Raw genomic sequence first — 13,884 nt, forward strand, 5'->3', positions numbered from 1 at the left:
ATAAATGCAATGCATCAAATGCTAAAAAATAGTTAAAGCACAACTTGTAAATGATGCAAGAATACCCCTATCTTAAAAAGAAAAAATCATCGGTTTACACTTCCCCTCAAAACAAGAGGAGATTCATACTGCTGATAGAACAGAACACATCCTTTATAGTAGTACCCGGTAGGAAGGAAAATAAGCTAATAAATGAGAAATATACTAACATGGTTCAGTACAAAATTCTATTATTTGCACCAAGGGGCAGATAAATTTCTCAACAGTTTCCATATAGAATGTGATGGCCAAGAATCTATTACACAAAAAATGCCATAAAAAATGGAAACTTAGAAAAAAGTAAGGCTCATGCAGGTGCAGCACTCAAGTTTTGAGCACTAGATTTGTTTTTGCGACCCCAAACAGGATTGGTCTCAATAAGCTGATGAGGCACAAGTCGTTTCTGGCGCTTAGTGAGTCTCTTAAAGTTGTGGACCCTCAGCCTAGCAATCTCTGCCTCTTCTTCTGCAGTTATCTCTCTTACTACAATAGTTAGCCTGCATTCTGCTCTCACTCTGATCCCTGCATTTCCCCTGCCATGGTACCAAATTCTCTTTTTGAAATTACCTTTTCCTACAAATGCTTCCGCTGTATGAAACAAGATCCCGGCATCATCAGAGATAAAACAACTAGTCCTTTTCCCACTAGATGAGATTGGCTACATGACATGAATTTTAAGAATATGTTTGGTTAAATTTCTCCATAAGTACTTTTAGAATGGAAAAATGAAATAAGTTTCTCTATAAAATAAAATTAGTTTATGCATAAACTAATTTGTAAAAACTTTCTCTAACTAATTTCTCCAAAATCTTATTTTTTATCTCATGAATAAGCTAGTTTTAACTCATGGATAAGCTTATTTCGATTTTTGTTCATATTTTTTTTCTCATAAAAATGTTTTTGGAGAAGTTTATCCAAAAAGATCCTAAACAATAGTATAATATTCTACGTTAAATCATGTGACAAAACAATTTCACTTATAATAATTATGAACTTCAAAATATTACCAACAATGAGACGTTCTGGATCTAACCCATGATTGTGAGAAGCATTTGCTCGGGCTGAATGAATAACCTGCAATATGTAGGATTTTAAGATTAATAGAATAGCCTTCCTCCTCCACTGAAATCAAACATACCTCAAATCTGAATTTATTACAAATTGTTTTGTTAAAAATACCAGCATAAAGCAAAATTAAATCTAACAAGGAAATGCATTTCCAATTTCTTCTTGTTCATTGTCAGGACAATGTCCAAGTAAAAATCTATATAATTAACCTCTTTGAAAACCTGGCTCTTGAGATCAATGACAAAATGGAAAAGAGCTGGGGGAGGGAAGAAAGATGGGGGAGAAAATAAATTATCAAAATCTGATGCATGCGCAGAACTTTGAAAACAATAAAAATGATTACTTTTGCATTAATTGAGGTGACAATTAAAAATACCAAGTGTGACTACCTGATATACAGTTTTTGCAGCTCGTTTTATTGTCAATTCCAACTGCATCAATGCATCTTTAACAAGCATACCACGAACCAGAGCAGCAACCAAGTTGACCTTCTTGGGACTCTAAAATACCATTGAAAACACGGTACGTAAAAAGTGTAACCAGTCATATATGAATCAGACCCTTATTAAACAATAATTTTCCACAGCAAACCAGGGAAGGCATTTCATTGGCTAAAAAGTTTAGATCCCAACTTTTCTGCAAAAGTTGTTACATGCTGATTAAAATTACACAGAATTTTGTTAACAAGTAGTTAGGCAGGGGAATCACACATATGAAACAAAGCAATGTAATTTTTCAATACTCGTATTATTGCTAAGCCGAATATACTTGTGATACTTTTAATTGCTACGCTGAATATACTTTAACATGAATAGTAGAAATGTGATTAGCATGTTAAATTTAAATAAAATAAATGTTCAATAAAAGATAACACCAAAAATCAAAGCTGGTCCAAGTGAAAAGTTTAGTTTCCTATAAATAAGATCTTAGATGTTTGAGCCTTGTGAATATGAAAAATAAGCACTGGGAAAACTTTATCCCCTTAAATGGGTCCACCTAACCTGACTTTGATTAGTTAGATCTCAATGTGACTTTCACATACCAAGAGTCTCAGAAAAAAGGTTTAAGGAAAAAACTATTTTAAAACATCTAGTGTAATATTGAATTTTAATCACAAATTTGAATCATGCATATAAGAAACTTTACTAAACCATAACCAAAGCACATGACATGGCAGTTCAAAAATTAGTGCAACATTCAATTTTTAGTAGTTAAATCTACATTGGACAAAACAATATATCATGAACAGAAAAATAGTTAAGACATCCCAAAAATCAATGCAAGATTGAATTATAAGCAGTTTCATCTGAAATGACTACAAACATGAACGGTACATGAAGTAAAGCATTTCAAAATTAAGGACAATTTGATAATTTGATATCAGAATGAATTAAAAAGTTTCAACATTAAATATGAATTAAAAAAGTGTTGGCCACCCTCCTATTACAAAGGCATAAGAAGAAAGAGGAGCAAGGGTGCTAGTGGAATTGTACCAGCTGCCGATGCTGAAAAGTGTGAAAATAGGTGTACAGAATAATCAAATATGCCAAACTGCACCATAAACCAATGCAAACCGCACTCTTAGAAGGTGGCTTTCACAATCCAATTCTGAAACCAAGATAATTTTTAATTTTATGACAAATCTTAAATCTTTTAACCATTTTGCAAAACAAGGAGGTTACTCATAATATCCAAACCAAACCCCTCCTGTTTCTCATTAGTATTAGAAATCAGATAAAGGCTTTCTTCAATTCTTGCGTACACTAGTTCCTGAACCCCCTTTTTGATATTGCATCTTATTCAACATCGGCTCCAAAATAAAATTTCAATTCAAATCTCCTGAACCCTAACCCCCCTTTGTAGGGCTATGATGCTTAATCTAAGTGTGAATCTGTGGTCTATGCAATGAATGTTCATAGAACTTGGAAATTAAGTACCTGAATGAATGTATGTTGGTAGAAAATCTACATTGAATATTTTTATACACAATCTGTATGAAACGAGTATTTGAGCATATTATTAAAGCTGCTGATTGTTGTCTTGAAGCAATTTAATTCAAGTAATTTGGGCTAAAAATCTATACTAGAAAGGAAACTCGGAGGTGTATGGCTGCAGAGAAGTTATCAACCAGCATTTGCATTATTACTGGTTCATTGTCTGCGGTCTGCACTTTATTAGCTTTGTTGAAAATATAAGCATTGTTTAAAAGAGTGTATGAGTGCATCATTTATGTTTGCTGTTATTATCATTATTATATGGCAGATCTGAAATGATATATTCAATAAAGATGTAAAGATGTGCCGCTGCTATTTTGTTGCATAAAAAGGTGGCGATCTGAGAGTTCCATTCTTGAATTTGGCAGTGGCAGTTACAGTTACAGTTACAATTGGAGAGATGAAAAAGTATGGGGAAAGTCCAGTCCAACACAACAGAGTACAACCAATTCTTTTACTTTATATTCTCCCTCTCAAAATTGTTTTAAAGGAGAAAAAAAGTTTCCATAACAGTGAACAGTAGAATTAGTTTAATTTATAAACTTTTTTATTTTAATTTGTTTATAAAGTTAAAAGCTGTGTTTCTTTTGTTGCAATTTTTAGGTTTGTCAATAGTGTCAAATAGCAGTGCTATCATGGAATTGCATTGCAGAGTGGCTGGAGCATGCTACATGGATTGAATAGTATTGCAATTTGAAGTATCAGCCATCACGGCTGTGATTGCGGCTAAAGTGGGAACTGCTGGAGTGGGTAAAAAAAAAAAACTATTCTGACCATGAAACGGTGACATTTAGGGCGTTTTAGGGGCAATTTGGATTTTGCCCCCTCTGAATCAGAACTGAAACTTATTTTCCCAGTCACTTGGATGCACTCAGGTTCTGAAATAGCACCCATTGTTATCCTTTTCTGACAAAAAAAAAACCTTCTCCGGCAACATTTCCAGCACTTCCCAGTGTTTTCCAACTATCTGTGACAGTTTATAGCCATCCCAAAGCATATAAAAAACTGAATATATTTTTTTTAGCAAAATATGCCATTAATACATTCAGCACATGCATTGTGCTGAATGAATAAAGCAGCATCTATTTCCTTATTTAACTTATTAAATGATATTAGTTCCATTGGTTTTCCCATGTTTGGCATACTAAGGGCCTGATTGGATATGGCTCTTCATAAGCACTTTTAGAAGAAAAAAATAGGAAGGAAAATCAAAATAAGCTTCTCCATAAGCTAAAACTGGCTTATGCAAGAGTTAAAAATAAGATTTTGGAGAAGCTAATAGGAGAAAGCTTCTACAAAATAGCTTATGCACAAGCTAATTTTAGCTTATGAAGAATCTTATTTCATTTTTCTTTCTTATTTTGCTCTACTAGAAGTGCTTTAGGAGAAGTTTACATAAACAGACCCTAAATAACTTTTCTGTAATGCACTTTTCAGCACTTAAAATTAGACTCTTTTCAAACAAACTACATTCAATGTATAATTTTTCAGGTTTAACATGCATGCTCTTAATCAATGTAAGAAAAAATCAACTCAAGCATATATGGAAACAAAAGGCAATCAATCATGATCAGATATAAGGCATCTCAAACCTGCTTTATTCCCTTTAGTACCGCTTGAACATTTTCTGGCTTAGTAACAGCTTTCTGCTTCTGGTCTTCACCTTTTGAACTACCCAACAATGAAACTGGGACTAAAGGTGACGAAATAGGTGTTTCTTCAGATGAATTTGCCAGCAACCAAGTAGAACTTGAAATTCCCTGAAATGAAAATACTCAAGTAATAAAAAGACAAAGATGAAATTAAGAGGGCATGATTAGAGTAGCAACCACAATGCAGAGATATAAAATCATATTATTTATACACTAGCTCAGTATGCCCCAAGGTTGTAGTTTGGTGAGTTGGATATACATATGAACAAATTTGTATATTTAAATATTTAAACATAATTAAGAATGATCACAAAGTCCAAAAATGAGTTGGCCACAATTTAGCAAGCAGTAAGAAGAATTGTCGTGAAGGTAATTTTGTTTTGACATAAAAGAGATTAGAAAAAAAAAAGGAGGATAAGATATCCTCAACAAGAAAACTAATTAAAGAAAAAATTACAAAGAACCAGTAAAACAGAACTCGAGAATAACAGTGCACAATGGAAATCTGATCTCTATGCCAATCTGGAATGTCAACTCACTTAAAGAACCATGAGTCTAGAACCAAACAGAAGCCAAAAACATTTTTTCCCAAAACATTTGTTAAGACATCAAAACACCTTGAGAATTCAAAGCACTCCTCTCCAACTAGATACACCACAGGAAAGCAACCACAACACCGTTCCACAAATTCTTAACCTCTTTTTCTCGTTCAAACCCTTTAAACCTTGTTGTCATAAAGTCTCTAGAGTCGGGAGTCAGGAAAAACCCAATATTCTCCACAACCACCAAACAGCCTATTCTATAAAATAAATTGGCAATCAGGCAACATAAAATCAAATGTATATGTAAAACAGAATTGGTTACACACATAAGGCATAAATCAAGGGAGATTGCCGTTTTAGGTAGCCAAATCTGCAACAAATCACTACTATTGATTCGATTCAATACAGCAGTCCGAACAAAAGGAAAAAAAGTCTTCTCCTTAGAAAGAACTTTGGATTTCCAAATAAATTTATCAATGGTGAGCTTTTCTCAATTAGGAGATAAGTTAAGAAATGAAAGAATTAATTATTAGAGAAACCACTAGAAGGCCAATAATCTCCTAACTGTAATAGATGAAAGATTGACAAATTCTAGAAGAGAGATCAGAAATCTTGAATATTGCTATGATTAAGATTACCAAGTAAACACCTCAATGATATAGAAGCCACCCGCCCAAATATCTTCCCCAGATCAAATATGAGAACAATCTCCAAATTTATGGAAACCAGAGGAAGAAAAACATCATATCAAAACTAAATAAATTTCCAAGGTCTACCATGAGTGGCAGTGAGCACCAGATTGGCATCCACCCATTCTGACTCATCTCATACCATATTTGCGAGAAATAACTTAACGCCAAGAGGAAGAAGGCTCTTGCGGAAATTGCCATGACCATTCACCCACCAAACAAAAAATTTATGCACCAAGTTACCCAAAACCATGATTTTGTTGATGACCAACTAATCCAAAAATTTAAGCTAATATGTGAAAGCTCGTGAATAGTTTTTATAAGTAACACACTCGTTCAAAAGTGAGGCTCTTTTTCTTTTTCCTCTCACATCATCACATCATATCACCAATCACTTCTCTCTCTCCCATTTTTTCCTATCATGGGATATAAACACCCAAATGGGTGTCCACAAAACATTTTCCTTGCCAAAATTAATTCCAACCAAAAATCTTACATTGCAACACATGTTTCAGCGTGAGAAATCGATTTAACATGTCATTTAGTTTTCCTTCAACAATGATCAAGCAATCAAAACACATTTTTTTTACCCGAAGTTGGAAAGCGAGATAAATGGGCCTTGAGAACCAGGGAAAAGGGGTCGTACACGCCCTCCTCTCTAACTGACCTACAACACCAAACAAGGGTTTATGCTTACGAAGTGAGATGAGAAAGGCGAAAACAGAAAAGGGGAAGAGAGAAAAGTGGTAACCTTGTGAAAGAGAAGAGGCTAAGCGAGAAATTACAAGGTTGGGAGAAGAATGATTGGCGTCAACAACTCCCTTGCGAATGTGGCGAAGAAAGGGGAAAATGTGTCTCTGCCACTGCACCATCTTTGTTCTGTACAACGGAATAGTTGGTTACTCAGTTGGGGAAATGAATGAAGCGGTTTTGGTGTTTGGGCAAAGAAAAAAACAACGCTGTAGTGAAGAAAAAGAAGAAGTGCACACCAGATCAACAACATAGAAGAACCCAAAACTGTCTTGTGTTGTGTTGTGTTGTTCAGAGCTAGGGCTACCTGAGTGCACTCTAGTGTCTTCCGTTTTTTTTTTTTTTCTTTTCAATAAGTAAAGTAATTATTATTAATTTATTATTACTAAAAAAAAAAGTATTATGGAAATCAATAATATTACTCTACGACAATTTTCACTTTTGATCTTGTTCTATAAAAAAAAATTATGTGAAAAATCGAAAATGTTAACGAAAAGAAGAGTTTGGAGAGTAAAATTGAAAATCTACAAAATTTAAAGACTAAAATTAGTGAAAATTTTGTTGAGGGAACTTGAAGGAAAAACTAACAAACTTTTAAAAACTACAAACATATTTAAACAATTTATGATTGAACAAGAGTGTAAAAATGTTTACAATATTAATATGTTTTAATAGTTCTTTTTCATTAGTATAATGTAAAAGGTGTTATAAAGTAAAAGTTATCGATTAAAATTAAAATAATTTTGTAGATTTTTTAGTTTATAGGGTATTTGTATAATTTTGTTTGTTTCATTGGTTATATGCTCTAGATTTTTTTGTTTATATATAAAAGAAAATTATCCTACCAACGAATAAAAAATAATTGTTGATATGACTTCTAAAATAATTGTTATAAAAATCAATAAACTTGTTTTATCTATATTTTTTTTTGACTCCGTACATAATTTTTTTCCTTAAAAGTTAAATGTTTTTAATCTTTATGATACATTTATTTTCTTGTTCGTTCTTTGAGTATCTAAAGCTGATAGGTGTGACTAATTTTTTCCCTATGTTGAAGATACCTTAAAAGGTAGTATAGCTGACCCCAAAATTTAACGTGGCTACATACACAAGGCAGCATTCAAACCCCTAACCTTACTTAAGCATGGATCAATCCTTACTGATGAACCACACGCTTGGAATTCCTGGTTCTAGTTATTAGTGGTCTTTATGGTGCACAAAGAATTTCATCTATTATAGCAAGTTTCGTGTATTTGTCCTTGCTTTTTATGACTGGTTTTACAAGCGAGCCCCATAAAACCATAATTGAGTAGTCACCACCATCCCATGCCCAAAAACCTCTGGGCCATGTAACCCTTCTACCTCTTGTCAAATTGGGCCAATTTATAGGCCACTTTTTTGTTGGTTGGTTTGTGTCCTAAAATAAATAAAATGGTTCTTATAGCATTTCAAAAATGGTTCACATTTTCTGCTCAAAAAATAAATAAAAAATGGTTCACGTATTCATACATTAAATTAAATAGTCACCAAACAAAAATACCCAATCACATTATTTTAAACACTTAATATAATTTTTTACAAAGATAAAACATGTGTTTGTGCTCTCCCGATTATATGTGTGTTATAATTTTTAATAGACAAACCTCAAAAGCCTTATTGTAGTCTGTCACTATTTTTATTATAATCAATTTAATTCCTCATATATTTTTTCTCTAATTTAGTATCCTTGAATTAACTTTGACCTCAATTAAAAATAATAATAATAATAATAATAATTATTATTATTATTATTATTATATCTCCGATATAAGAATTCAATTTGGATTCTTAATTCTCTTTCGGTGAATCTTTTATTTGTCATGTAAATTTAAGAGCAATCACTAATTTTCACAATTTCGTTCCAATAATAAAGTCCAACTTGAGTTCTTTTTTTTTTTTCCTCAAGAAAAAAAAATCCGACTTCTTGATTTTCTTTTCAAAGAAAAAGATAACTTGCGTTGTTAACTTATTTTTAACGAGTCCTATATTTTATCTCTCTATTCACTCAAAAACTCTCATTTTGACTTGGATTTTTTTTACAGTTAAACAATATTTGTATTTGCTAATATCAGTAAGAACTCATTTTATTCTTCTAATGATATTATGAAGTTGTTTAACTTCAAGAACCAATATAAACAATAGTTGCTAAAAGGAACTAAATTGAGAATAAAACATTGGTGATGGATCAAAGTACGTTTATATTCTTTTAGAAAAGGCTAGCTGTTGCTAGTTGTGTGCGAAAATTTCAGACAAAACTATTGTGTTATCTCAATATACAATTACTTAAAACATTAAAAAAAATAATAAAAAAAAACCCTCTATAATTACTTATTGGTTTTAAATTAATTATATTTAAAAAATTGTTATATAGTGACACAAATCTTATAATGACACAATAGATATCATTAAAAATTACTTATACATATCTTAGAAATATAATATATGTTGATATATTATTAAAAAAAATATAAATATAATTCATAATTACACAAAATATAAAATATGTTAATAAAATCTTATTTAAAATTAATATTAAAATTTTGCAAATATATATTAAATAAATTTTATATATATAATTTATATTAACATTTTTGTATATTAATGTATGAATTAAAGATCTCTTGTAAGAAAGTCACCCTCTTGAATTCATATCATTTCATGAGGAAAAACTTTACTCTTTAAATTAATGTCAAATTAGTTTGCGTGGTTATCTATATCCGGGATAGAACTCCTCTAAAGTAAATTTATATTAAATGATACAATAATGAAGTTAAAAGAATATGATAAATGAAACAATAGAACAAACATTAAGTGGAGGATCCATTAACCCTCCTCGTTGGGTATCATCTAATATTAAACAAATCCTTCCTTCGTTTGATTAGTTTCGTCAAGAAAAAGAATAATGAAATTTTAACTCCATATTTCATATAAAATTAAGATACTTATTTATATAATATACTATCTCTCCTCCCCACAAAAGGGTGGCATCCAAAATATGTGGATCCTTTGGAAAATGAATGAATCCATGTTATTCACTTTTTTCCTGCGTACGTGTCAATATGAAATAATATGTTGATGACGTGTGTGTGTGTTTTTTTTTCCCTTTCAACTACACGGAATAAAGTGAAGTCATATTTATAATTAGTATTTTAACCGTCTTTGATACTATAAAGATTTGTTTTAAAATAAAATTTATAATAAATTAATATTTTAATATGTGTAATACACATATAATAAATAAATATTTTAAATATCTAAATCACACTATTAAACTTTTAATATAAGTATAATATTAGGAGTCAAATATCATTTTTAGGGTATTGTTGGTGAGAAAAATTCAAGTTAAGATTATGAATCTTCTTCTTCTTTGTTTTAGTCCACAAGAGATGTAGATTGTTGTTGGAAGCTTTTTTTTTTTTTTTTTTTAAGTGTTCTTGAAACTTGGGAAACTAAGATTAGTGGTGTAGTGTTTGGCTTGTCCAAATGTAGAGCTTTGAAGGTCAGATGCTCCTTTCTTCCTCTTTTTCCTCTCTTCGCTTCGGAAGTTCAAAATCAACCTAAGAAAAACTAGATTCAATTGTCGTAGGAGTTGTTTGATATATTGTTCACTGTTCTATAAAGCTTAATCTTGGTTGGAAATTATTGAAATCGTTTGCATGTTGAAATTGGAATTTGGGTTTCTTGAGAATATGGAGGAATTTAGGGTGATGAAGGATTGAATGCAAATGCATGTTCTTTTTTTCCTTGAATTTTGAGTTGCATGTTGTTAAAATTGGCAGATTTTTGGGTTGTATGCATGAATTATTCATAAGTTGAGAGGATTTGAAGGGTGGGTGGTGTTCATGGCTATTCGGATATGCTCTTCATTGATGCAAACAATTATGGGTTTTTGGGGTTGAACATGATTTCTTATGCTCAACATGAGAATTGGGAAGTGCCTCTGTAAGGTTAAGGTTAAGCGTGAGATTTCACGCTTAATGTGGCTAAGGCTAAGCATGAGTTTTCACACTTAGCGTGAGAGGTGGATGTGCCTCTAGGGGCCTCAATTAAATGCGTCATCATATATCCAACTAAGGAGATCTCATAAATAATGTTGAGTAGTTTATATGGCTTAATCCTACCAAATCAACACGATTTTTTTATATTTCCTAAATCAATAGCCAATTTGAATACTAATCCATAACAACATGGTTTCTCAAATTTTGTCACTTAAACTAGGAAGTCTAGTATTTTTGTTAGGGTAAAACAACTTGTGTGAGCCTACCAAGATATTAACTTGCATAATTAAGCCACCTATGGAATTAGTCTCTGCCCTTCAAATACTATGCCCTTCTAGTACTTAGTTAGGCATTTTGGTCTCCAACCTTGTACCTTACTCGTTTTGGTCATTTTATACACGTATGTCTCTATCTTGCCTACATACAGATCAACATTGGCCATTTGTAATCAATATAACTTGACTTGACCCTTATATTTGGCCACTTATAATTGATATGCCTCGACCTTACCCATATACCTCATCAATTAAGGTCCTATAAGAGACCCAACTATTCATTTCAAGAACCAACTACTTAAGAAGGATTTTCAATAACTAGGCTCGTAGAACACTACAACAATACCCTCACGATAGAATATCCAACATTCTAAAATATCCTCTCATCTAATTCTAAGTCAATCAACATAACATGCCTCAATGTCTTAAGTATTCTTAACACCATCGCCTCAATAGTTTAACAATAGAATCATTTATATACATTATCCTAGATTAATGTATATAAAGCCAACAACATATATCAATGTACAACATGTAATAGATTTAACTAACCTATACATGTTCACAATTTTATCAAGAAAATAACACACACGCTCGACACCATTCTCCCCGCTCTTGGTGTTATTGAGGTAGAGAACTCTAGAGCTCACCCAGGCCCGATGCTACTCAACCCATGCTCGATGTGAATGAGGCAGAGGGCCCTTATGACAATCACACTTGGTGTGGCTAAACCCGCGCCTAACATGAATGAGGTAGAGGGCTCTTGTGACAATCACGCTTGGCATGGCTAAACCCACGCTTAGCCCCATTTTAGATAAAGAGTCTCTACTTGACTCACGTTCGACGTCAATGAAATGGCATTTGGCATCATCTAGGCAGAGTACTTCTATCATGATCATTCTCGATGCTACTCGATTTAGGCTTGATGCTACTCAATTTAGGCTCGATGTGACCAAGTTAGAGGCTTTTCTCTCTCATTCACGTTTTACATCATTTAACCCATGTTCACACGAGACTAAGTTAGAGAGTTTTTCTTTACTCACACCCAACACCACCAATCCTACGTCCAACGTAAATGACATAAAGAGTCTCTAATGCGTGTCATGCCTAATGTTAGGTCGCCTTGAGATTGGGTCTGACGTGATGGTGATTTCTGCTCTTGACAGAATCGCGATTTTTCTTCATCCACCTAAAACTCGAAAGATTCCAAGCATACTTGCAACAATTCATATATACTCATCATCAACAACTTATTTCGCACCTAAGGAGCAACATGCAACAACAATTAGGAATCACCACATTTCACCTCTACAAGCTCAGAACACCAAATTCAACAAGCATCAAATCCCTCCTCAAATTCATCCATAAAACCATGAATTTACTTAAATCTAGGCACAATGACTCAACAAAACAATACGAATTACAAATCTAGCTCCCCTTACCTCAAAATCAAAGGAAAACAAGGAAGAAGATGACTTTAAGCTAACATCGAATCCGTACTAACTCGGGTTCTCAGCTCTACAGGCCTTAAATCACCGATCAGCAGCAAAAACTCTAAAGGGAAAGAACTATAGTTGTCAAAACGGGTAACCCGGCCCGGCCCACCACAGGTTGAGCATTTGGTGGGCCAACCTAACTTGGCTCATTTATTAGTAAGCTCAAAAAAATTGAACCCGGCTCGGCCCACCACGGGTTGGTGGGTTAAACGGGTTGGCTCACCTAATTTAAAAAAAATGTAATTTTTTTTAATATACAACTAAAACCCAAAATTATAATTAAATGATAATTTTAAATACAATCAAATAAAATATAAATAATCTCATGTAAACAAATATAATTCAAAATCATCTCAAATACTCTTTTGGGCCCAATAATTCAAATATAATTCAAATATAATTCAAACCCTAATGCTCATTTGGGCAATTGGGCCCAATAAAATGAAAGATGAAGCATAAGTTTTTTTTTTTAACGGGTTGGTGGGTCAACCCGACTCACCACGGGTTCAACCCGGGTGAACCAGGTTTTTAGTGAGTCGGGTTCAAAATTGACCCGTATTGAAATTTTTAATTTTTTTTTGCCCAACCCGGCTCGAACCCGTGGTGGGCCGACTTGGCTCACCGGGCTGAGCTTATTTTGACAGCTCTAGAAGGAACCTACAAACACTTGGAGGTCAATAGAGGAAAGGATTTCTCATTGACTTGAAAGTACCTCTCTTTAGTTTATCTCTTCAGATTTTCTTAAGAATGAACTTATGAAACTCAAATCTTAAAAGAAACCATAAATATCTTCTCCTTATGGTCAAATTGAACCTTTACTCAAAGAAACTTCCCTAAATATCTAAAACTCACAATAATTCTTAAATTTTCAGGGATTTTCAATAATAAACAACAATACACTATTTAATAAAATCAACAATTATTAATAAAAAAAATATAGTGTTACGTATATATATATAATTATTTTATATATACGTATATACATATATGATGTTATAATTAAAATTCATAATGAATAATATTTTTAATATATATATATATATATTATTTTAAATTTATAATTAATAATTCAAATTATGATATTAAATTATTTTTAGTTATTACCGTTTTCTTTTAAAAACGTAATTAGTTATAGATGATTGATCAAGGGATAGAAGTTTTTTTTGGTAAATAACAAGAGTAACGTATAAAATATACATCTAAAAAGGAGTAAAATAATATTGAAATTTTCTAATAAAGAGGGTGAAAAAAAAGTATTACCGCTCTTCAAATGATGCATATTCTAATGTATATAGCATAAGAGTAGATTGATACATGTACATTGTAATCTCTAATGTTCAAA

The 13,884-nt window shown here is 32.3% G+C and overlaps 1 protein-coding gene across 1 annotated transcript; it reads right to left on the bottom strand.

The window, feature by feature from the left end:
* Positions 1-213: 213 nt before the first annotated feature.
* On the bottom strand, positions 214-7,095 carry LOC109801831 (uncharacterized). Its single transcript, XM_020362959.2, has 7 exons — positions 6,974-7,095; positions 6,736-6,863; positions 6,575-6,651; positions 4,694-4,861; positions 1,497-1,607; positions 1,047-1,113; positions 214-627 (listed from the first exon to the last, which is right to left on the bottom strand). Exons 2-7 carry the CDS (start codon positions 6,854-6,856, stop codon positions 347-349), a joined length of 825 nt encoding a protein of 274 aa, XP_020218548.1. The 5' UTR covers positions 6,857-6,863; positions 6,974-7,095; the 3' UTR covers positions 214-346.
* Between the last annotated feature and the right edge of the window lie 6,789 nt (positions 7,096-13,884).

Source organism: Cajanus cajan, chromosome 4 (genome assembly GCF_000230855.2).
Source record: "Cajanus cajan strain Asha chromosome 4, NIPB_CcT2T_4, whole genome shotgun sequence".
NCBI classification, from domain to species: Eukaryota; Viridiplantae; Streptophyta; class Magnoliopsida; order Fabales; family Fabaceae; genus Cajanus; species Cajanus cajan.

Bases quoted from the DNA above. Each gene is read 5' to 3' on its own strand.
- LOC109801831 (XM_020362959.2), bottom strand. From the start codon at position 6,856: ATGGTGCAGTGGCAGAGACACATTTTCCCCTTTCTTCGCCACATTCGC. The intron at 4,862-6,574 runs GTAAAAAAAATG...TTTTCATTTCAG, and splicing joins ATCTCGCTTTCCAACTTCGG to GGAATTTCAAGTTCTACTTG. The intron at 1,114-1,496 runs GTAGTCACACTT...TACATATTGCAG, and splicing joins CTGCAAAAACTGTATATCAG to GTTATTCATTCAGCCCGAGC.